Source organism: Rousettus aegyptiacus, unplaced genomic scaffold (assembly GCF_014176215.1).
Source record: "Rousettus aegyptiacus isolate mRouAeg1 unplaced genomic scaffold, mRouAeg1.p scaffold_m13_p_15, whole genome shotgun sequence".
NCBI lineage: Eukaryota > Metazoa > Chordata > Mammalia > Chiroptera > Pteropodidae > Rousettus > Rousettus aegyptiacus.
The window spans coordinates 14,085,085-14,108,595 of NW_023416290.1; the positions used below are offsets into that span (position 1 = coordinate 14,085,085).

Sequence of the window (23,511 nt, forward strand, 5' to 3'; positions counted from 1 at the left end):
AAATCAGCTTCTGCGTTCCTCTCTATTCATGTACCCAGATACTCAACTGTTCCATCCACTTCCCATTTAACACAGAAATGTTTGAAGTTATTAACATTTCAAAATCTTGGCTCATCTGTACGACTTAGTCTGTTTCATACAGTAGGAAAGCAGTTGCATGCTTTTCTCCTAATGGTAATTCCTCTCAGTTGGCGCCTTGGGAATCTCGCACTGGCCTGCTTTCCCCATGCTGCTCCTGCCCCATTGCCATCCGCGGCCTCGCCCGGGGAACATCACAGTGTGATAGTGAGGAATCCTGGGGAGAGCGAGCTCATCTCTGCTCCTCCTGCCGCCACATCTACCAGCACCAGCCCGGCCACTCCACGCCTCTGCTGGGTGTCAGCCCATTTCGATCAGGGCCTAATGCACCTTCATAACTGAGAAGTCGAGGAAACACTTTTATTTGGCTGAATTCTAAACTAGGGCATTTATTTGCTTTGTTTTGCTATTCATTTTATGATCCATCAAATGTTCCTGATGTCTTTGGAATTTAATATTTACCATGTTGAATGACATCTTTATGAAGACTCTCTGTTAAAAGGCGAATTAAGGACGTGATTTGTACTTCAGTTTGGATGCTAGAGTATCACATGGCACCTGTGTTAGTGCACGAGGCAGTATGCTCAGCGAGATCGATACTCGTTAACTCTTGGACTTTAAAAAAAAAAAAACAACAACCTTTAGGCAAACCTAAAAACAAATTATGGAGGATATCATTCTCTGAGGTTCTTAAGAATTATTCAAATGTTTATGCTGCAAAGGCATTTGAATTTTTGGGGGGGTGGGAAGGGGTATGGAGATGGGTTACATCCTTGACAAGAAGTCTCAGAGGAAATTGAAATAAGCAGTTGGATGAGAGTAAAAGTGTCATTGTTTTCTTAATCAGACAAACAAAAAGCCAGGGGTCATTATAAGAGGTTCTACCAGATGTATTTTCAGTCCAATAAAACCAGCGTCTTCCCTCTAGACCTTAGAAAGAAACTGGAAGTTGATCCGCGATGAAGGCCTTTCAGTGATGGATAAAGCCAAAGGCCTCTTCCTACCTGAAGACGAAAACCTTAGGGAGAAGGGTGACTGGAGCCAGTTTACACTGTGGCAGCAAGGTGAGCCCCTGACTTCTAGATTGTTCTCTGCAGCCAGTAGTTTATGGGAAGGGGGACATGAGTCTGGTGACACTTCCCAGAGCTAGGATTCCCCGACTTACAGGAGACTGCTCAGAAAAACCTAGATCGTTAAAATTTGTTCATTGTTTTTGTAAAATGACATATGAACACTTATGTATGTGCACGTACATGTAAAGATATGTGCGTATGTGTGTGTATACGCACGTGTGTTTGGATAAATATATATGCTAGTATTTTGATTTTCCTGGTCTTTCCTATTAAACGATAAGTTACAAAGAGTATCCGTGCTGTGTAGGCATATACCTGCGGAGTCTGCTGTGTGCTCATCAGTGCCTTCAAAAGCAGCTTCCCTGAGGCTCATTGCTCCTATGAAATGGAGGTGACATTGCATGCCAAAATGACGTTACCACGAGAAAGAGTTATTAGAGACGATAACACGCCAGACTGACAAGACAGTAATAACTGGCACCTGAGCTCTTTGAGACTAGGGCATGCTTCACAGTCAGCCTCGTGTTCTTGAGCTGAACTCAGGCCCCGACACATAAACAGAGCTCCGGTATGTGTGCGCGTTCAATGAATTCATACATCAATCTATCCTTAAGATCGGGAGCATTGAATTTTAACTTTAAAACTCTTTCCACTTCTCTTCTTGAAAAGTCAGGCTAACCTGGATTAACAATAGCTGTATGAAAGTCAATCCATTCTGAGGACTAAACAGCACGTGTTGCACAACCTGAGCTACGCAGAGTAAATTGAGAGGGTGATAAGGAGTCGGTTTACGTTCGAGGACAAATAAACACAGTCGTTTATCTCAGTTGTGCTTCCAGAATGGTTTACACATAAGAGAAAGAGCTACTCTAGTGAGATTTTCAAGGAAATGTCCATCAGAAGAGATCACATGATTTCAAATGATTCGGTCAGCTTTTTGCCAGCAAGATTTTTTGAAATGGAGCAATAAGGTCAATATGTGAACCGTATGCTCATTTTATCTATTGACATTTCACTAAAACGAGTCAATTGTATTGGCCTTAAGCATTGACCAGTTCATCTGATGCCTCAGTTCCGTTAACATCCTTATGCTTCATAGAAGTTATTGGGCTTCCTAGAATGATGCTTTAGAATAGCATGCAAATAGCTATTATTAACCCAGGTAATTTCCAGAAACCAGAGTCTCTGCTAAAAATAGGTGCTTTAATAAAGTTGAAATGTGCAAAGAATTATAGAGTATATGAGAGTATTAAGCAAAGAAGAAAGTAATAGAAACATTTTGGTTGAAGGCAACATTTTGACTTCAAGTTGTTTGCTTATTTTTTAAAAAAACTTTTAACTGTGGCAAAATGCACATAACCTTAATTCACCGTGTAACCACTTTTAAGAGTACATTCAGCAGTGTTAAGTATATTCACATAGTCATGCAAACAATCTCTAGAACTTTTGCATCTCGAGCACCATGGAACTGTCGTTGCAGCTTGCCCTCACAGCCACGTGTGAGTGGTTAAAACAATGGCAGTTCACGAAATATCCATCTACTTCACAGCTTCTTTCTCTGCAGGGAATCTGCGTTTACAGAGTAGAAAGATATTTATGTGTCTAAATGGCCAGGTAATCCAGTCCTGACTGAGTGGCAATTTTAGTGACACATCCATTAAGTTACCCATTCATTACCTATCATTCTGGTAAGACAGATACACCTGTTCTCCAAGGGGCATGTGCTCAGCCCTCACCAGTGTGCCTGCGGGAAGTGCAGCCACCTCTGGGAGCTCCTTAAGCCACCATCCTTCACGTAACCGCTGCCTAAACAGCACAGAACCCAGACTTGGAGAGTCTTGCCAGGCTGTCCCCAGATCTTATATATGGGAAGGCATGGAAAGCTAGGGCTTAAAAATGCTTTATGATACTTACCTAGAAATCTATTTATTCAAACTGACATTTATCATTCAACTCATGGTAGGTACCCCATTGATAACTAAAAATAGCAACTAACATTTTACTCAAGAGGCCAAAAGTTTAGTTTGAAAAAGCTAATGTAGATATAGAAGCTGTTTTCAAAGTATTGAGACCCATTCGAGGAGAATACCTCTAAGTTGCATTTCTTGTGACTCTCATCCTCAGTACATGATTATTTTAGGACACAACTAACACTTGTTAAAGAAAATTAAACTCAGCTCTAAATGTAGCAGTCTCTTGTAGGAATCTTGAATAGGGAATGAAGCTGTTTCTATCTTTTAAAAAATCCATTGTTTTCCTCCTCCATGAGAGCAAATGATGCTGTGTACATTCCCGAGTACATCTTCCCTAAGAAACGAACACGATTTTGTAGACAATGAAGATGCGTAAGACTATGTCCCTGAATCTGTGTTCCTAACCCTCATGAAAAACGTCATCTCCAAAGATGACCTCCCCTTCATTTAAATCCTGTTCTTTATCAACATGTAAAGGCTGATCTGTACATTGAAAGATACATTAAATTCCAGTTAAATATAATGTTTAGAAATGCATTTTTAGATTAGAAATAAAAGCTATTTGTCCTTCCATAGTGGGTATATTAGTTTACTGTGGCCACTGTAAAAATTACCAAAAACTTAGTGGCTTATAATGACGCAAATTTATTATTGTCACAATCTGAAGGTCAGAAGTCTACAGGGGGTCTCGCTGGGCTAGAAAAGTGTCATCAGGGCTGCATTCCTGTGGAGACTCCAGCTCCTTGAGTCCCCCCCTCCCCGCCCCATACACACACACACATTCGTTGGCTTATAGTCCCTTTCCATCTTCAAAGCCAGCCCTGGCCAGTCAGGTCTTTCTCATTCCGTATCACTCCGACACTGACTCTTCTGCCTCCCTTGGCCACATTTCGTAAGGACCCTGTGCTTGCACTGGACCCATCCAGTTAATCCAGGATAATCTCCTTATTTTAAGGGCTGCTGTTTAGAAATCTCAGTGTCATCTGCAACCCTTATTTCCCTTCACCATGTGGCATAACATATTCATAAGTTTCTGGGCTTGCGATATGAGCATCCTTGGGAGGGGCCCATGATTCTGCCTGTTGCAGGGGAAAAGTAAGTATTCAACCCGTGCCTTGTCCATCAGACATCCTTAGTCAATAGGCCACCGTTGAGTGGGGAATTTTAGTCCTTGTCCTGCCAGGCGCTATCTATTGGAGCAAGACACACAGTCGCCTTGTGCGTACCCAGCCTTCTCTTTCCTACAGTGAGGATGATGATATAGGTCACCTCTGGTCAAAACGGGGCGGGCTAAAGCTTTCCTGTGATTCGTTTCTAACAATGGTTTTATCGTTCATTGTTCTAGGAAGAAAAAATGACAACGCCTGTAAAGGAGTTCCTAAAACCTGTTCTTTACTAGATAAGTTCCCTGAGACAACAGGATGCAGAAGGGGACAGGTACCAAGGGTGCTTTTCATTCTGGGGGGAATACAATTGCCTATTAGCGTCAAGGGAATGCTGCCTTTTACAGAGAAACCGTCATTTCCTTTGCCCCACGAGTGCCTCTCTTTTCACTCTCTTTTAATGAAACAATTTTACATGGTTGATGTCAGAATTGAGGGTGGAAAATGTTCAGAGTGTATAGCTTTGTGGAATTTGGGAGTACTTATTTTTAGTTCCTTCTCAAAGATAAGACGAGAATATTAATTCTGAGCCTTACAAAAGGCTCTAATCCAAATTGACAGTAATTTTGTACTGTCACTTTAATTTAGCAGTTCCCCCACACCTTGATAAGTGGAAGAACGATGTGTTATGTATTTTCTGCACAGATCAAATATTCCGTCATGCACCCAGGAACTCACGTGTGGCCGCACACGGGGCCGACGAACTGCCGGCTCCGACTGCACCTGGGCCTGGTGATTCCCAAGGAAGGCTGCAGGATCCGATGCGCCAACGAGACCAAGTATGTTTCTCCCACGTTGTCTTCCTTATCCATCACCTCTGAGGAAGGCTGTTTGTCATTGTCACAGCCAAGTTCTGTTCCCTTGGATTCTTTCCCTTTCTTCGTAACTGAAGCAGACTGGGGTGGGTGATGTTAATCCGGACTCTTTAGTCTCTGTCCCTTCTCTTTGTCTTTTCTGTCGGTCTGGAGCTACTCCCCAGGTCCAGGGCTGCCTTCTGTAGCGATGATTTCCCCAGGGTGCTTGCATCTGGTTGATGAGCCTTCATGCTTCTTTCTGGAGGGGTATAGTTGCACTCAGAGACAGCCAGCCTGTACCGACTCCACACCACTTGAGTTATTAGCAAAACACAGAGTCCCCTTTCTGAAGAAACCCGGTGATATTTACATTTTGCTCTAGAGGAACCAACATAGTGCTGTGGAAGTTGACTGTCTTTAGCTCAGCCACCTAATCCTGGATCACCTTAGCCAGTTGCTCAATCCCCTGGAGCCTCAGCCTCCTTGCTTATCGAATTGGCAATGATACTCTCTGCTTTGCAGGATCATTGTGTGGATCGAATGAAATAATCCCTGCAGGACATGTAGCCTAGCGTGAGTAGAGACATGGCGGATGTGAGGGCTGCTTCACCCCGTGCCTTTTCCTGGTCTAATCGTATTACTCCCTGCACCTAGAATGCCCCTCTTTTCACCCAGCCAAAGTAAACCAGTTTAGTTGCATCAAGAGCAATCTCTCTTCTGACTTCTTAAGTGTGTGTAGTGTAGATTCTCAGCAATCCCGTTCTTTTTTTCATTCGTGTGTATCAGCCTAATTGCCGTGACTGGGCTGTGAGCTCCTGGAGAGCAGAAACCACGCTGTTGTCTTCCTCTGCATTTCTCATGCCCCTTAACGGAGGGCTGGTGGAGACGGGTGTTCAGGAGTGCACAGTCATTCGCTTGCTGTTGGCAGATTCATCCCCTCCTGGGCAGGGCACAGCAGTGCCGAGTGCTGTGGGAGATTCGGAGATGAATCAGGGGTGGGCCTCCCACCCGTGGCTCATCTGGGAAGTAACCCAGGCCAGGGCGTCATGAGTCATAGGGGAGGCACAGATAAGGATGCTGCAGATGGGTCCGCGGGCACGTAGTTCGTTTGTTGCTGAGGCCGAGAATCTTGACAGTGGTGATTTTTAAAGACAAGGAAGATTTGGACTTTGAAAGCTAGGAGAGGAGGGCGTCCCCTTTGCAGATGCTGAAAGAACAGCATCCGCAGAGGCACAGAAGCCAAAAATGACGCCACAGACGAGGAATAGTGAGTGATTTCAGCAACCAAGGACATAGGATACCGTCAAAAGGTGAACTGATGCACATTATAATTTTCAGGAGCTTTTTTGGCAGCATCAAACCAAAGACGGGAGCGCTCCACCGACAGGACCTAGGGGCAAGGATTTTATAAAGAAGATGCTGAAGCAAAGCAAAGGAGTTATTTGACTGGTTATAGCACAAGGGTCGCCTTATTTGGGAAAGCATGGTTGGCTGTTTCTGATTGGTCGTCCTCAGGTTTCACTTTCTCAGATTTGAGCACTTCGACTCTGGCTTAGGTTTTCGTTTGTGTACGTGGGCTACCAACACATCGGGGCCTCTTCAGTCTAATAGCTTCCTTGTTTAAATATTTAAACAGTACATATAAAATAAACTTGGACAGTTAAAGGATGGATTAGAAGCTAAATAATAGAAGGCTTTGATACCAGACTAACGGGATTAGACCTTTGTTATACAATACATGGTGGGATCAGCACTTTGTAAGAAGTTATTCTGGAAGCCATGAGTGAGGGGAGATGGAGGAGATGAGCCGAATAAGTAACAGACGAACACCTGTCACAGTGGCTCACCCAAGGAGAGCTGGCATTGGGATGCTGGAAGGAACGGGAGGGTAAAGAGCAGGCGTCGGATATATTATCAAGATCTATACAAATGACTTTCGAGCGTATGTGGTTCAAGGAAGGGGGAAGTCCAAGACGGCTTGGCCGTGCCCGTTTTGGTCAGTAAGATGGCGTTGATGTTTTAGCAAATACTAAGAACTTGGGAGGCATGAGGCAACTTCAGGGGCTGGATAATGAGTTTGGCGTTGGTATACATTTACTTAAGCTGCTCTTGGAACACAATCACGGAAATAGTGAAGAATCGGCTGGGTGTAGAGGCCTGGAGCTCAGGAGGGAAGTCGAGTCTAGACATAGAGGCTGAGAGGCAGACTTAGCAGGAGGTTCTGGGGGAAGCTCGAGAATCCACGAACACGACGTGCACAGTTATAAGGCCGACAGGGAAAGGGGAACCAAAGCGACAGGACCGCGGGGGGCAGAGCCGGGAGGGCTGGGAGGAGGAACCAGCAAAGGCCGGACACGGAGGGATTTCTTCCAGGACGGAATGGAATGCGTCGAACCTTTGAGAACCCAGTTTGGGTCTGCAGGGTCTTTCTGCCAATGGGAAGAGGGGAGGGGACATGGTGGGGGACCCTGGAAATACAGAGAGGAGACGGGGTGGTTCTGCGGAAGGCAGAGATTAACAAGGCCAAATCCTTGGAGACCAGACAGGAGCCATGAGGCAGGAAAGGTGGGGAGGAGTACCAGGCCTCACTTCTAAGTACTACGTTAGGGTTTCAGACTTGTTTGCTCTCTCTGTTTCTTCTTCCCTCCTTCCCCCCGCCCTCTATTTATTTTTAAAAATCTCCTATCTGGTCTGCTTGTAGATATTTCGAGGGGGAATCACTAGATAAAAATAAACAGAAATCCACTTAGGAACAGGCAGGGAGAGGGAGCTGGACGGGGCTGATCCTGATCATCAGAGGCCTGAGGTGGAGAGAAGCCCAGGTTGAAAGAACAGGTGTGACAGTCACGTGGGGGAGGAGGGGGCCTGCCAGAACCTAAACAAGAAGCCGAGGAGCGTTCGAAATGCAGAAGCGACCGTGGGAGACCCGAATCCACACCTGCAGGTGATTCCCCGCCTGGGCTCCCAGCAAACACCTGGCTGCCATGCTTGGCAAAGGAAACAAGTGCCAGCCCTTGAGTTCGGAACACGATTAGGTTAGCTGTCTTCACCTACCAGAAACAGGGACGCCATAGCCGCCATCCCGCAACTCACTTGGAGGGTGGGTGATCTTGAATGAGAACATGAACTTGGCAGCTCCTCCGTTTCCGCCGTGACGGTTAGTACCTGCCGATAACAGTCATTTGCGGGTGGTGTATTTGGCACAGTGATTATTGGAAAGTACTTGCCCCCCACCTACATATTGTTGGGCCAGGGAGGCGAGTCCGTAGAGGTTGAAACGCTTCACGTTCTCGTGTCCCTGAAGAGCTGGTCGGCATCGGTGCCTTTCGGCTTCATTCTGATCGCTGCTCAGCATCCTCCATGTCCTTCCTGTTGTCCTTGCTCTGTGTTGTGTTACAGTCTCATCCTTGATAATCCTGAACTCAAGGGTGGTTGGGAATGTCTTTCATAAAGAGAAATGGGTCGATTAAATTAGACTGCTGTGTAACACTTCTAGGGAAAATAGACATCGGTAGAGCAAACAGTTTATGAACTCTGAGGACAGAAAGGCTGGAATATGAAATCTGGATGTCACGTGCTGTTATTGCAAAAGTACTTATTAGTATGGAAAGAGAAGTACATATATCAAGAAATCGGGCTTCCTCGTGCCGGGCGACCGGAAGTGATTTTTCAGAGCTTCTCAACTTCCACAAGAGTCGGTTACTTGTAGCAGTTTGTGCATGGTCATTCTCGGGGATTAATCACATTGCCGTTTCTCTAGCACTACACGATTCCTGCTAGCGTGTGTGTTGAGCGTGTTTAAATACTCCATCCCTACCAAACACAGCACAGTTTCATTTATCTGAGCTTGCAGGTATGCAGCCTTTTATCACTATAAATAAGATGATCATTTAAAATTAATAAATGCTTTCTGATTTCAAGACAGATGCACATCCCTTGTACATAATTTGTAAAACACAGAGAAGCACAATAAAATGAGACTAATGCGCTATCTACTGCGCTAACGAGGCGCCTAAGAAGCACAATAATAAAAGCAAATATTGATCTTGGTACTCAGAGATATTGCCCAGATACTTCTCACTACCCATACTTGTGTATTCCTGGAGGTGATCAAGAACAATAATAAAATATACCATGTTTACCATGGGGAAAGCACAGTTCAAAACACACCATGAACATTAACTCATTATTCCTCCCAACTATCCTATGGGATTATTAAAATCTCATTTTATAGCCACGGACACCGCGATGCTAAGTAACTTCCCCAAGCTCAGCTTCCTCAGTATGTAACGATGTTCGCGTTAGTTTCTGGAGACCATCACAACAAATTACTACGAACCTTACTTGAAACAACAGACCTTTATTCTCATAGTTTGGAGGTCAGAAGTCTGACACCGGGCATCGGCGGAGCTGGCTTCCCCTCGAGGCTGTGAGGGAGGGCGCATCCGCCCTCCTCCTGGGCTCCGGTGGCCGCTGGCGTCCCTCGCTGCTCCTCGGGCCTTGGCTCGCAGACGCGTCGCTCCAGTCTCTGCCGCCGTCATCACCTCAACTTCTCCCGTCTCTTCCCTCCTTCACGTTCCTTTTAAAGACATTCGTGTGTGGATTTAGGGCTCCATCTAGTCCAAGACGATCTCATCTAAGATTTTTATCTGAGTATCAACTGCAAAGACCCCTTTTCCAAATGCGGTCACATTCCCAGGCTCCAGGCAGACACTTTTTGGCGGAGGCCACCACTCGGCCCACTACGATCGTGGAACCCGGGTTTGGTCTTGGGCAGTCTGGCTTGGAAGTCAGTGCTCTGAGCCTCAACCCCAAAGCCTCACTGTGTAGAGGTTTGGTGCTTTGGATTTTCTTGTTGCTGTTCACAAAATCAGGATCCTGCTGAACTTACAAGGTGATCACCGTGAATGCTGGCTCTCGTTGAAGACAACATGGAGAGAGCAGCTGGGGAGCCCCCATTTCCAGACTTGTTTGTTTGTGTCACCCCTGACAGGCCAGGCTTTGTGGTCTGCAGGACGAGCCTCATTAGCAGTCTTGAACCAGAGCTGAATGAACCCGAAGCAGTAGATAAACATACCACTACAGCCAGCAAGTGGGCATTGTCACCTCGTGGATCGGCCGCACTGTGTGAGCTTCGAATGATCCCAGAGCAAAATGCTTGCTTCCGAGTCTCCAAGAGGACCTCCAGGACATTCTAGAACCATGCTAAGGGAAAGAAGAGTGACCGTGTGCTGTCCCGGAGACTCAGCATTTTTACCTGGAAATGACCAGCCTGAAATGTTGGACAAGGCCGATATGTAGCCAGGAAAGCATGTGTCACCATTACTGTCAGTGACAGACTGAAGAAATGAATTAGCAATGAGTCATTTAATTCCACTCTACTTTGCTTTAGAGATAATGGTCTCTTCCTGCACACCTCAAGTATTTTAGAACATATTTTTTTTTTCATTAATGTCTGAAGTTTCTGATTAGGAAGATTATATGGAAAGTGTGCTAAAATTTAACAGTAAAAGAGAGACCTAATTCTTTTAGTCTCCATTATTCATAATGCTTATAGATATTTGTTTTGTTTTCATGAAGTGTCCAAGAAGATAAAGTTAAGCCTTAAAATTTTTCTAATCACTGTGAATTAATCAAATCACTTAGAATCAAATTTTTTTTGCCCCTTCTTCTACCCTCCCCCTTTTTTTTGCTAGTTTCCCTGAAATCATAAATCCCAAAATACATGCATCTTCCATCCAGATTGTAATGTGACCCTATTTACAAGTTACTGTTCTGCCCATCTGGGATCGTAGGACAAAAATGGCATTTTTAGCTGGATATATTTCCTGAAGGGTTGTTATCGAATAGGAACATTTTGTCCTCTCTTTTCTTTCCCTTGAGTAATTTGGTGAATTAAAAATGTCAGTCAAGTTTTACCCCCTGTTCTGATTAGCAAGGTGTGTTTAGGGCTGTTTATAAGGATAGATACATACCTGTGTCTCCACAGGGAACGGCAGTTTTCACATTGCAGATGAATTGTGTGCAAACATTTGTTCATTGAACCGATGGTAGAGGAGTTGACGAATTGGAATCCATTTTCCCATGGAAATATTAAATGATGGCCAGCCCCCAGAAGCTTTTCACTCAGGATATTTATTAATTGGGCTCTGGAATCAGGGACTATAATAATGTTTCTGTGGAAATATATCTTGAGTTTTTACTTAAGATTTTAACATTATGCCTCTTCATAAAAGCAAATTAAGAGCACCGAAGTCACGTGACCTGGCCTCAAATCCTGGCTTTCCCTCACATTAAGTGCAACTTTTGACAATTTGCGTAGCCTCTCTAAGCCTCGATTTCCTCATCTGTCAAAAGAGAAGAATAAGAGTGTGTCTGTATGTGATTTTGAGGACTAGGGTCATCCATCTAAATGCACTGAGAACTGTATCTGCACAGTACCATGTAGTGCTCAGTATATTTGAGCTTTTATTGTCCTCTTGTCTGATGACTGTCCCTCACATTCCAAGGAGTAAGAGCAAGCCCCTCTGCCACATTGAAGGTGTTTCCTGTAACCTGGAGTATACACTCTGACAGGGCCAAACGGGGTAGGGGGAGCTTTAAGGAGTTAAAAAGAGGAGCACGGTTGGTGGGGCCAGGGCTGGTGGAGGAATGGCACCGATATGGACCATGGGGCGAGGAGGGCTCAGGAGAACGGCTGATAGCAACCTCCCCCCATTTCTGCTTTTCCTCTCCATGCCCCACCCTGGAATAGAGATGTGGAGGGAGGGGGGAGGGGCAGCTTTCCTCTCCCTCCTCCCTCTCCTCATCCTCCTGTTTTGGCTTTCTCAGCTGTGCTGCAGAGCTCTCTGCTCCAAGGTGACAAAGAGGAGAAAGTCAGAAGCTCCAGAAAGAGGCAGCACGGGGTGGACAGCAGGGCCGAGTCTGGATCCCAGACCCGCTGGGAGAGGAGAGAAGCCCAGCGGCAGCCTGCGGAGCGGCTGTCCCCACGGGGGGTGGCGAGAGGAACTGGGGTGCCTGCGTATGGAGCAGATTCAAGGAGATGCTCTGTGAAGTCAGCCACCTTTTACTGAAACTAATACTTCGACATTAAGCAAAATGGCAAATGCCGTACCCATTTCTCAGATGAAAGCTTGTCAAATATATCCTGTGAAACATAACATGAAGACTGAAGCCCTAACCAACAGCTTGGCTCAGAGAATTAAGAGGATTTTGGTGCTGAAAGGAGCCTTGGAGACCATCTTTTCCGACTCTATCATTGCGCAACCGGAGAAACCGAGGCCCCCGGGTGAAGTGCTTTGTCACAGCCATGTGGCTAGTTAGCGGCAGTCAGAACAAGAACACAGGTGTACTAGCTTCCAAAAAATGCTTTGTCCAGATGGATAGATTAGATAGATAGACGATAGAAAAAAGATAGATGGATGGGTGGATGGATGGATGGATGGATAGATGCTAGGTAAATAGAAAGGGGTGTATGTGTATTTCGGTCTATATATATCAGGAGGAGAGAGAAGAGAAGTGGTGCTGTGACCCTTTCTTATATCCACTCAGCCCGTTTAAATACCATACAGACCGCCTCAGCACAGCATCTGCAGGCACTAAGAACATCCCCTAGTACCATGATCTAAAAGCCTGGGCTGAAACAAAGCAAGTCTAGTGGTTTTCGGCTCCTTCCGCAGAATCACAGTACCACTGCAGACATCTGAACTTGCTTCCATGTGATTTCTGTTCTGCAAAATTAGAACCGTGTCATTTGCCTACCTGAGAACATTTTAGCGAAGGTCACTGGGATAAGATCTATGAAGTTTTTAGGTGGGAGACTCTATAAGCACCTAGTATCATTACTCAGCATTATTAATATTTATGGGAATTCTACGACAAAAGTGTAGTTATTAGCTATGTGCTGACAATAGTCTATCACTCTCCTTAATAGAGAAATAGAGGAATTATATATATTGCTGTGTCTTGTGGCCAGATATTGTTGTATCTTTTTGCAAACCAGGGAGAGGAGGCATCCTTCTCATAATGGTGAGAAACTCTAGAAGTGAGCCGAGGTGGCCGTCCAGGGACGGGGTGCAGCTCCCCACCTCCAGCCCTGCTCTTCTGAACCCTTGAGAAAGGCTGTGTGAGCGCCTTCGGGAAGACAGCCTTCAAAGGCTTCTCTGGAGGTCTTTTCTCCCAAAGCTCTTCCCATGTCGTCACTTGAGTATAACGTAATCATTTTTGGGAGAGCTTTGCTCACAAAGCAAGTGGCCTGAAAACTGTCTTTGCATTGCAGTGAGAGTCTTGTTTCTTATTCGGAAGAGAGCCAAGGACCTTTGACATCCTTGTGCCCTGTCTCTTTCTGTTGTGGAAACCCTCATCTTCTCCCAGGCAGGTGGTACATCTCCCATTAACCCCAACTCGTTTCGGTCTGTGCATCACTTGGGCTGCCCCCTTATTTTCCCCTCTTAAGTTGATTAAAGTTACTCTTGTCGCCACCGAGCTCTGATAGGAGTTTGAAATACACCATTTTTTAAGTATTCGAAAGGGAATCTACGTTTAAGAATCTGTAGTCAGTAAGTGAATATCTTTGCTGTTTTCTGGGGAAATGTATTAAAGAAAATGGGCAAATGGAAGTCAAACAGGAAACACTTCCCCATGAGTTTTATGGCCCTAAAGGAATCCAACCCTTTGGAATACCTCTTAGATTTTTCATGTAAAAAAAAAAAAATTGTTTAATCAATGGTTTATAATAGTCCAAATTTGACTTAAAATATCTGAAAAGCCACAAACCAGTGGAAACTTAAGTTCCATCCTCACAGGAACTGATGTTCCGTAAATGAGCCAGTGTGTTCCTGAGATGAAAGTTTGTCCCAGTGTACAAGGAATTTAAATTAATAAATGGAATATTCGAGATTTTTCTCCCATAAAGCATTTCTAAATATTTGGCTATCTTATACCTATCAGAATCTAGGGGGGAAAAGGTTATTTTGTGCAACTTAGAACTTTCTAGTTAGTTATTTTAATTGCTTCCAGTATTTTAAGTAGGTTCTACATTCTCTGTCTTGAAAAAAAAAAATACTGCGAATCACTTGTCATTGCAGCACAAAGTATATTTCAGAGATTCTCTCAAATATTTCTGTATCTCCTGCCCTTGGAAGACTTCAGTTCTTTCAAATGAAGGCTAAATCCTGGGGACTGATGCCCAGGTCATTTCTGGTGACATTATGCCACTTCCCAACATCGTCACCTCTATCTTTTACCTTTTCTCTATTTTTACATGTTTCTTCTTCCGTTTTATTCTCTCTACCACTAATTGGATATCCGCTACGTGCCAAGCATCTGTTAACCCTCACAACTACGCCAGTGACGCTATAAAGGCTCAAACACGCGGAGCAACTCTCCCCGGGTCACCTGCTCGTCAGTGGTGGCCAAGAGAGTGAAATCCGCTGCCCTTCGAAATCCGTGACATTTTCACCATGCCATGTGGCTTCTCTCCCCATTTCTCATCTACAACACACTCCCCTTTGCCTTTCCCTTTTTTTACTTACTTACTTACAGTAACGTACACATAACATAAAATTTTTTATCTTAATTATTTTTAAATGTGTAGCTTGAGACATTATGTCCAGCCACATTCTGCTCCCATCACCACCTACAGAACTCTTTTCATTTTGCAAAACTAAAACTCCATACCCGCCGAACAACAGGTCAGCAACATTCTTTCCATCTATGAGAATTTGATCTCTCTAAATATGGCAGATAAGTGGAATCATACAATAGTTGTCCTTTTGTGATTGGTTTATTTCACGTAGCATAATGTCCTAAAGATTCATCCGTGTCATAGCATGTGTGACAATTCTCTTGTTTTTTAAGGCCGAGTCGTATTTCACTGTGTGCGTATATCATGTTTTGCTTATTCATTCAGCCGTCTGTGGTCACTTGGGTGGCTTCCACCTTTCGCTGCTGTGAGTCATGCTGCTGTGGACGTGCGTGGACTGCTCGCCCTTTTATAGCACATTCTCCCCTTACCTCCTGCCCAAATTGTAGGCTTGTCAGTGGCACGATTAACATCACGCGATCCCACGGACGACGCTAAGACCTAGAAAATGACCACCACACTGTAGGAGCTGTGGATCGTTTCACTTCTTTTTTCTTGTCATTTTCTTTTTTCTTAGCTTTGCCTTTCTTTTCAAGATTTTAAGTTTTGCATGGTGATGCATACATACGCTGTCATTTCTTTGAGTCTATCTGTGTCTCCTGAATGCTTGCCCAATGGAACAAGCTTTGCCTAGGTTTCTATCAAGAATAAGTATGCCCTGACCACCAGTCTCCTGCCCTTTGTACATCTTCCATGCCGAGCATTGAAAATTGAATCCTAAAGTCCTTTCTTAGTCACCTAGGGAAGGAGAAATCCTGGCCTGGCGGTCCAGTTACCTGGTCACACCACGTGGGTTATCCTGATGGTGCCTTTCTGCGCACAGACGTGAGTCCATCCTCAGGCATCAGAATCATAAGAATGCATGTTCTTCTCTTCCAGGACATGGGAAGAAGGCAAGGTGCTCATCTTCGACGACTCCTTTGAGCACGAGGTGTGGCAGGACGCCACGTCTTTCCGGCTGATATTCATTGTGGATGTGTGGCACCCAGAGCTGACACCCCAGCAGAGACGTAGCCTTCCTGCAATTTAGCATGTCATGCGGGCTCAGGACACACTGAAGAGAGGCCGCCTTTCTGGTTCTGTCTCCTTGGGTGTGGGGCTAGGAGTTCAAACACCAAGGCCCTTAATGCCCTTGATTTGCTGCCTGAAAATTTCTAAACCTCCTCTTAGGGTTAGAAGACACTAAAGGGAATATTTGCCTCACTGCAATTCACTTAGGAAATACCCTGCTGTATTTCGTCCCATGACAGTACCAATCTGGTGTCTGGATTTCAAGTGAATACAAGATAGCTTCTACCTTGCCAGCCAAAGATATTTTTTTCCATTAAGAACAGGCTAAATTGGTGTACATACAGTGAGAATATATGTAGAAACTGTGAATAGATTGCTTTGGCTTGTAATTTTTCTATGCAATTATATTTTTCTAGAGTAGCTAGATGATTTTGTCGTCACATACCACTATTTTTTGTTGTTGTTGTTAATTGTAATGACAAGCTGTGTAAATGCTTTACTTCTAGCTGTTTAATGGTAACTTTGCTCATGAACTCAGACTTCCCTCTTTAATTATTTTTAGTCCAATGCACTCATGAAAAAAAAAGCAATTTTATTTTCATACACAAAGAAGAAAGACGTAATTATGCCAGTCTCTGTGAACTGAACTGTTCCCTACCCGTTGAGTCTATTCGCTTTCTTCATTGAAAGCCAGTGTCTTAATTTCTGTCCTTGCTATGTGAATGGGGGAGAGACTGTCGAAATGACCATTTCTAAGAGGAAGATTTACACGAAAAAGGGACACGGAATCATTTTATATTGAGTTATAAAAATGCTACATGAAAAATTTTTAAATGCCAAGGATTAAGTCTTGGGAAGAAAAAGTAAAATTTCTGTAAGTAAAAGTTTCCTCTTGGGATCTGGTAGGTAGAATGTCTGGCCCCTAGTCTCTGTGCTGACAGGGTCGGAATCCAGAGCATCTTTGCCTGCTGTGGATCCACATGAGTAATGGAGTCTTTGAAAGGATTCCCATCACAATTTTGTAAAAATATGAAGGATGGCAGAGGGGAAGACCCAAAATGCCAGGATTTTTTGTCCTGAGTGTAGGATGCTGAGATTGCTTTCCCGTTTGAAAGAGTTTGCAAGACACTTCCAGCTCCCTGGCTTGAGAAACCTTTGCCATTTAGACATCACTCTGAAATATTGTAATTATTATCCATAGTTTAGCTTTAATATTATCCACAGCATAGAAATAACAGTCGAAAAATGATCTTGCCTACTCTTTCCAAAGATGGCCAGGTCATTAATTTGGAATATTATTAATGCATTAAATTTTGTTTTCTAAATTAAAGCTAATCAGAAATGTTAGTTGTAAGAATGTAATGTTATTTGCGCACTGAATTTTAAGCCAGTATGAACAAAAATGATGAAAACTTGACACATACTTTACCGAATTAAAAGCACTGTGCTTTCTTTTCCATTTAAGGTCAAAGGAGGATGCTTTCTTTATCTCATTATAAAAAAAAAAAGAAGAAGAAGTTCTTTAAAATTTAAATGGACCTCTTTTGCTTGTCCTTAAGCACATTAGCTTCTAGGAGAAGAGTTTGCAAAAATACTTTTTGTGTTCCCTTCTCTTTTGCCAATATTCAAAAGTCTCAGTAAAATTGATGAAGTATGTGAGGAAAAATATCAAAATTAATTACCAAAGTCCAGAAAAAAAGCAAACTCTTGAAAAATAAAAAAAGGTATCTGTGTCCTTCAGTTTTTATTGAACAAAGGAAATGACTGACAAAGGACAATACAATCCATTGCTCATGTAGTAACATTCATGTTACGTATCGAATTTGGTTCTCGTATGTTCATACACATCAAGATATTGAAAGTATAGGTTGTCACTTTTGTACCATCATCTTACATTCATGTAATGAAATTATGGAATAGAGTAAAAACTAGCTCTTAGTAATTATGATATGGTATTTAAAATCAGGTCACTACAGGAGTATTCTAAATATTTCCAATTGAAAAGCCAGAATCATTATTACTGTTGCAAAAGGTTGGCATTGATAGCCTCCAATAGCATGTTAAATACTCAGATTCCACAACTGTCTTATAAACCCAAGTAATAAAATGGGTATTCTAATTCATTTTAATTCTTCATCTTTCTTCCCTATGTCATGGTATATAAGAAAAATGTTTCAGTCACTGCATTGGTAGAATTGTTTCAGTGTTATTTCATTATTTGAAATGTCTACACAAAATGCATTGATTTTTTAATACTGTGACGCAGTTGGTTTACAAATATTTTAAATTCTATTTCAATATTATTTCAAGGCTGGAATACAAAAATTACTTGTTATTATTCTCTACCAGTAGAAAAAAAAAAATTAGAACACTAGATCCATTGAGAAAGAGATGTAATAAATGGTTAAGATTAGTAATAATATCCATTGGAGTGATTTATGGCCAGTCGAATCACCTCTTTCCTTTAAATTTTTTTGGCTAACTTAACCCTTCCAAATCCTTAAAATGTACAGTCGTATTTTACTACCCATTTTCAACTAAAATATTGTTATTTGACATTGAGCACCAGCTGGTCATACTAATGAATGCCCATGTCATGCGCAAGGCTGAGAGAATAAGAGATACATCAAAACATACAACTGGTTTTGGGAAACATGGCACAAGTAAGGATATCATCTGCTACGATATCTTTATTTTTACCTAATTTCCTTTGAATGGATAGTGGGGGGCTCCATTTCTAAGGAGAATAGACAAAGAAATAAAACGGTCTTTGGCATTTCATCCCGCGTTCCCAGTCTTCTCTTATTTTCCATACTCGCATATTTAAGCATCCTTTAAGAATCTTCTTCCATGACTGGATACCTACCCACGCAGCAACAGCCAAGCCCTTTCTCTGCACCTCTAACTGGCTGCAGGAGGGTGGGGGGTTAAATGCTTCAGTAGCACTTTTCTTTGCTGTAGTGACCCATGCGAGGCCACTTAAGTGGATTCATCAGTCACTGACATGGGTTTCCAATGGGACCCCCCACCCCATCTGCAGACGCAGATAGCCTGTGGGAAGTCACATTGCTAAGATGAAATAATCGTTTCAAATTGTGTGCCTTTCTTTTACAGTCAGCTCATGATAATCAGCTGCTGGCCTGACAAAAGATGTGACATTAAACTCATTTTTGCAGGATGTCAAAATAAGCAAACTCTGCAAATAGCTGACCTCCGAGAACATGCTCTTAGGCTGAACAATTTGATGCTGGTGATGAGGTCAAAGAAAATAATTCAGTAAAAATGGAAATGACTGGAGATACTGTTGTCCCAGGGCTTTGCACTACATTAAACTTGACAATCGTGTCTGCCGCACAGTTTAATTCTGATGTATCTACTTGGAAAAGCACTTAATTTTAAACTGCAAAAACTGTGATGCCTCAGAAAAATCTTTGTCCTAATGCAGTGTGTGGATCAGATATAGTTTTTCTCTTCAATTCATTGAATACCGTAATTATGGGGGGAGGAGAATCCTGCCTGGCTTCATAACTGCCTTGCTTCATCCTCCAATCCCCTTGCTGAAGAAGGAAAAAACAAAAAAGCATTTCAAGTCTTTGTTCCACTTTGGCTGCTCCAACCAGTGGCTGGTGACAGTCATTGCTGGGTGGCGCGAGTGAAGGGTCTTGCGTCAAGCCGGATGCACGTGGCTGTGTGAGTCGGTGCGCCCCTGCTTCCCAGGTGGCTGACGCCACTGCAGGCCGGCGACGTGCAGGAGCGTGGAGTGACTCGGGGTTCAGTCCAGAGCCAGGAGTGGCTGAGTGTTCTCGTTCTCGCCCTTCTCCTCGTGTTTCAGGGTCCCAGCTTCTACCACTGACTGAGATCTAATAACAAGGAACAGAAGGAAAAAGACACGATTACAAACGATTCATGGTGGCAGCGACTTTGGAACCTTGGAGGGCATTCAGATGTTACGCTCCCCTTATTAATCAACGCACTCGAAATAACCACATAATTTCTCCCCCTTTGTAGCCCTGTTTTCCTTGCTTTAGTGTCCTTCATACCCTGTTTTTATGGGGAGAGGCATCTTGAATCTCCTTGGCAGAAATCTCATCTACCGATGAACACGTGTTTTAGCTACTACCCTGCCCCTGTGTCTGAACATTCTGTGGCCCTTGAGATGTGTAAAGTCAAATAAATTTTGTTGAATTTTTTGTGTTTCAAAATACTTTTTAGGCCTTGTGTTTCTCAAGGTCATAGAAAATGATCATGAATGATGTTAAGACCATGAACTCTTCAGTCAGATGGTAAATTTGGACCCTACCTCTTCCTGGCTGAGGAGTTCTTAAAAATTTCTGGACTTTTATTCCCTCGCCTGTAAAATTGAGCTATTACCTACCCCCCACAGGTGTTGATAAGGATTCCAACTAAAAACATACATAAAGGATTTGACACGTAATTGTACTTAATAGTTATGGAGCACTCCGTTACCATTATTGTGATAATAGTAGTAATCTCTAGCTTCTGCTGTGTCCTTTCATGTTGGTATAACAACCATTTCTTTCCTAAATTTATAACATGGATTGAAACCAAAATTATTTTTCAGTTTATAAAGAGAAAGTTGTTAGAGCTATGCACACGAAAGACATTCAATAAATGTTCATCTACTAAAAAACTACTCAAAACATTTTTTTAAAAAAAGTCAAACTATATTGTTAAAATAAGCAAACAAAATGTACAACCTGAGCTGCCCAGGCCCTTTCGATTCTGAAGGTCTCAGGACCCTCCCTTGCTGGCTCCTCTAAACCCTTGGGGTATCCTGCCCGATAAAAGTGTCTATGTATACTTGAGACTTGGGCCACGTCATATAGTATGCTAATAGTGTGATTTATACTGACTGCATGTTTTTGTGTGACTTGGATTTGGGCTGCATCAGTTCATATCAGTTGGACCTCTTGTTGGGGGAAGGGGAAGTAGAGGAGCTGAAGACTAGTAGCTAAGTCTTCATGCCTAATCGGCTCACCCCTCTGCCCTACATCACCCCACACACACACACCCCACCCCCCGAATAAAAACCCTGGACACCAAGGCATGGGTGAGTTTCACTGGCTGGTGACACTTTGCACATGTCACACATCATTGCTGGGAGAAGCAAGCTCTGTTTGTGTGACTCCACTGGGAGGACAGCTGGCAGCTCGCAGCTGGCCCAGTGCCCCAGGACTCCACCTAATGCACCCTTTTCCTGTACTGATTTTAATCTGTATTCTTTTGCTGTAACAAATCATAACTGTGAGAATAGCAACTTTTCTGGGTCCTGTGCATCCTTCCACAAATTATCAAACCTGATGGTGGTCTCAAGGGCCCCAAACAATATGTAACACTAATATTTGTGATGTATTATAAGTTATTTAAATGTATTAACTTGTTTTCAGAACCCTAAGGAATGGTGCTATTACTGTTTTCATTTTATATGTGGGGAAATAACTAAGGGACCAAAAAAAAAAAAAAAAATCCAGGAGCATAGGAAACATGACACAAATAGAGAGTGGAGAACGGGACAGGTCTATCACCCTCACATTTCTGGATGTACCTGAAGCTGCAGAGCCGTTTAGCTGAAATATTTAGTGTTCTTTCCACCTCACTGTAAAAATAATTTTTAGCCTAAGATTCTTATCTACAGGATATGCATGTATTGCAGAAAACAAAGAGGCAAAGAGGCAAATCCATACGGTTGTCTCAGAACAATGGGTTTCTACTCTAAGTGTCAATCCAATCAAATGGTCCAACTTTAGGTGCCACGCCTAACCGTGGAGGTGAAATGGACTCATTTACTTCTCGAGGCAGAGGAAGCCCCAGGTAGTAACTTAGCTCAGCTCTTTTACACATTTTCTATCATTTCTCTCTAATTAAGGTCCTGTTGTTGGGGGAATGTTAATGTGTTAATAGATTTATATAAGGAACGAGAAAGCCGAAAACCCAGGAAACAAAACAAACACAAACAAATATGAGGAAAACCAGAGGAACACAACGGCCCACGCAAAGACCTGCCTCCAGCACCTCGGACAGCTGCCTAACTGCCCTGCCCACAGGCCCTGGTGAAAATAGAGGACAGTGATGGCCACTCTACCTTATAGACCTTACGCTGCATTTCTCTGCTTTTGTGTAACTTGGCTTTTTTTCACAACACATCAAGTGGACCACAGTCACAGAGTCGAAAGGGACCTTTATCTAGATTAACCCAGTAAGAAGTATTTAGTAGGACCTCTTCCTGTATAAATCCAACTTGAGAAATCCACTCCTCCACGTCCCTAGAGGGGCAAGTCTGCTAGAAAGTTTTTCCTTACATTAAACTAAAACCTGTCTTTTTGTAACATCTACATACCATTTCTGTCTTCTGGAGCCACCAGAGTACGTATAATCCGCCTGGTCCACAAAACACTTCAATATCTTTCTTGTGCACTCCAGTCCTCTCCCTGCCCTCACCAAGGCTCATCAGACTCCACTGTGCTAAAGTTCCTAAAACTGACCACTCTGGCCCTCTCCTGCATCTCTTCAACTGGTTGCCCACAGGGCATCACCTCAAGATAAAATGAAATTATTGCTTCCTTTTTTTTTTTTTTTTTTTTCGTATGCTTCTGATGAAGCACAGAAAATGTGCCTAAAATTGCCTCTGCCTTTCTGGCACTCATAACACAGCCGAGGGACATTTCAGCTATATTTACACATGCTGCTATGAAACCACTGCTCACTCTCCCATCTCGAAGGTGCATGGTTGAGTATTCAATTTCATCCTTTTCAATTTGGCTTTTATGTTCATCCTATCTCCATCCTTTTGGATCTTGAAATTTGTTAACCATCCAAATCATTGTGGTTTTAGTGAGTATTGGATTTGTTTTTAAACTACCCTGACCCTATTTTGGGAGCCACTAGAAAAAAAAAATCGACAGGTTCTCAACTACTGAATTTTCAAAGTCATTTATTTATACTTACTCATGGTCAGAAATATTTCTGAGCATTTCTTGCAATATGCCGGTGTTCAGAAACCTTGATTCTTTTATGGAAATATTGCGTCAGTTACCCAGCCATAGACCCACAAACAGGTTACTATGACAGGAACCGAGGAGAAGCTGTTTAGAGGAGGGGAAGCATTAACTCTGGAAGGAGAGGAAGGAAGGGAAAAGCTATCATTCACACAGTGACATCATTCCTAGTCCTGTTCAGGTTAATGCAGGGAGGAGACGAGAAAAGTAAATGTTAATTCAAGCTGTGTTCAGACACGTAGTATGCTGATGGCCAGAACATGAGAAATGTGCAGAAAGAAGGAAGATTTCTGCTGGGACTGCTAACAAACCATCTCCCCACACCGTGGAGGGAAAACAGAGTCCTTAAGTGGCTGCCCTCCACAAAATTAAATCAGTCTTTCCCTCTGACTAAAACCATGAGGAACCTATAGATCAAAAGCTAGGAATTGCCAGCAGGCCTTTCACACTACATATTCTTACGTTTCACACCGTATGTCCACACCATCAAAGGAAATGGGTAAACAAAGTCTTAAAACTGCAATTCATAGAAACTAAGAAGGATATGTAAATGGCATCCCCCAACAAGTGGAGTCCCTCTCACTGTCTTTTTCTCTCTCTACCCCTCTGAGTCTCCTCAGTCTCTCTCACTCTCTGCCTCTGAGAGGAGACCTCACTCTGTCTGTGGAGCGTTACCCTTTTTCTAATAAACTTTCCTTTTGACTCTGACTCTGCCTTGCACTTAAATTCTTTCCTGCCTTCAGTCAAAAATCCTTTCTCT

General features: G+C 43.2%; 2 protein-coding genes across 7 annotated transcripts in view; one reads left to right on the forward strand and one right to left on the reverse strand.

The window, feature by feature from the left end:
* Positions 1-18,516, forward strand: part of ASPH (aspartate beta-hydroxylase) — a 176,807-nt gene extending 158,291 nt beyond the window's left edge. For all 4 annotated transcript variants that reach the window (XM_036232830.1, XM_036232831.1, XM_036232829.1 and 1 more), the window contains 4 exons: positions 1,007-1,142; positions 4,470-4,561; positions 4,933-5,066; positions 15,604-18,516. In XM_036232830.1, coding sequence (XP_036088723.1) covers positions 1,007-1,142; positions 4,470-4,561; positions 4,933-5,066; positions 15,604-15,754 — 513 coding nt within the window. In that variant the 3' untranslated portion in view covers positions 15,755-18,516. The remainder of the gene's footprint in view (positions 1-1,006; positions 1,143-4,469; positions 4,562-4,932; positions 5,067-15,603) is intronic.
* An 848-nt stretch (positions 18,517-19,364) lies between these two features.
* Positions 19,365-23,511, reverse strand: part of CLVS1 (clavesin 1) — a 124,504-nt gene continuing 120,357 nt past the window's right edge. For all 3 annotated transcript variants that reach the window (XM_016162540.2, XM_036232833.1, XM_016162539.2), the window contains one exon: positions 19,365-19,595. In XM_016162540.2, the coding sequence (XP_016018026.2) occupies positions 19,508-19,595 (88 nt within the window). In that variant the 3' untranslated portion in view covers positions 19,365-19,507. The remainder of the gene's footprint in view (positions 19,596-23,511) is intronic.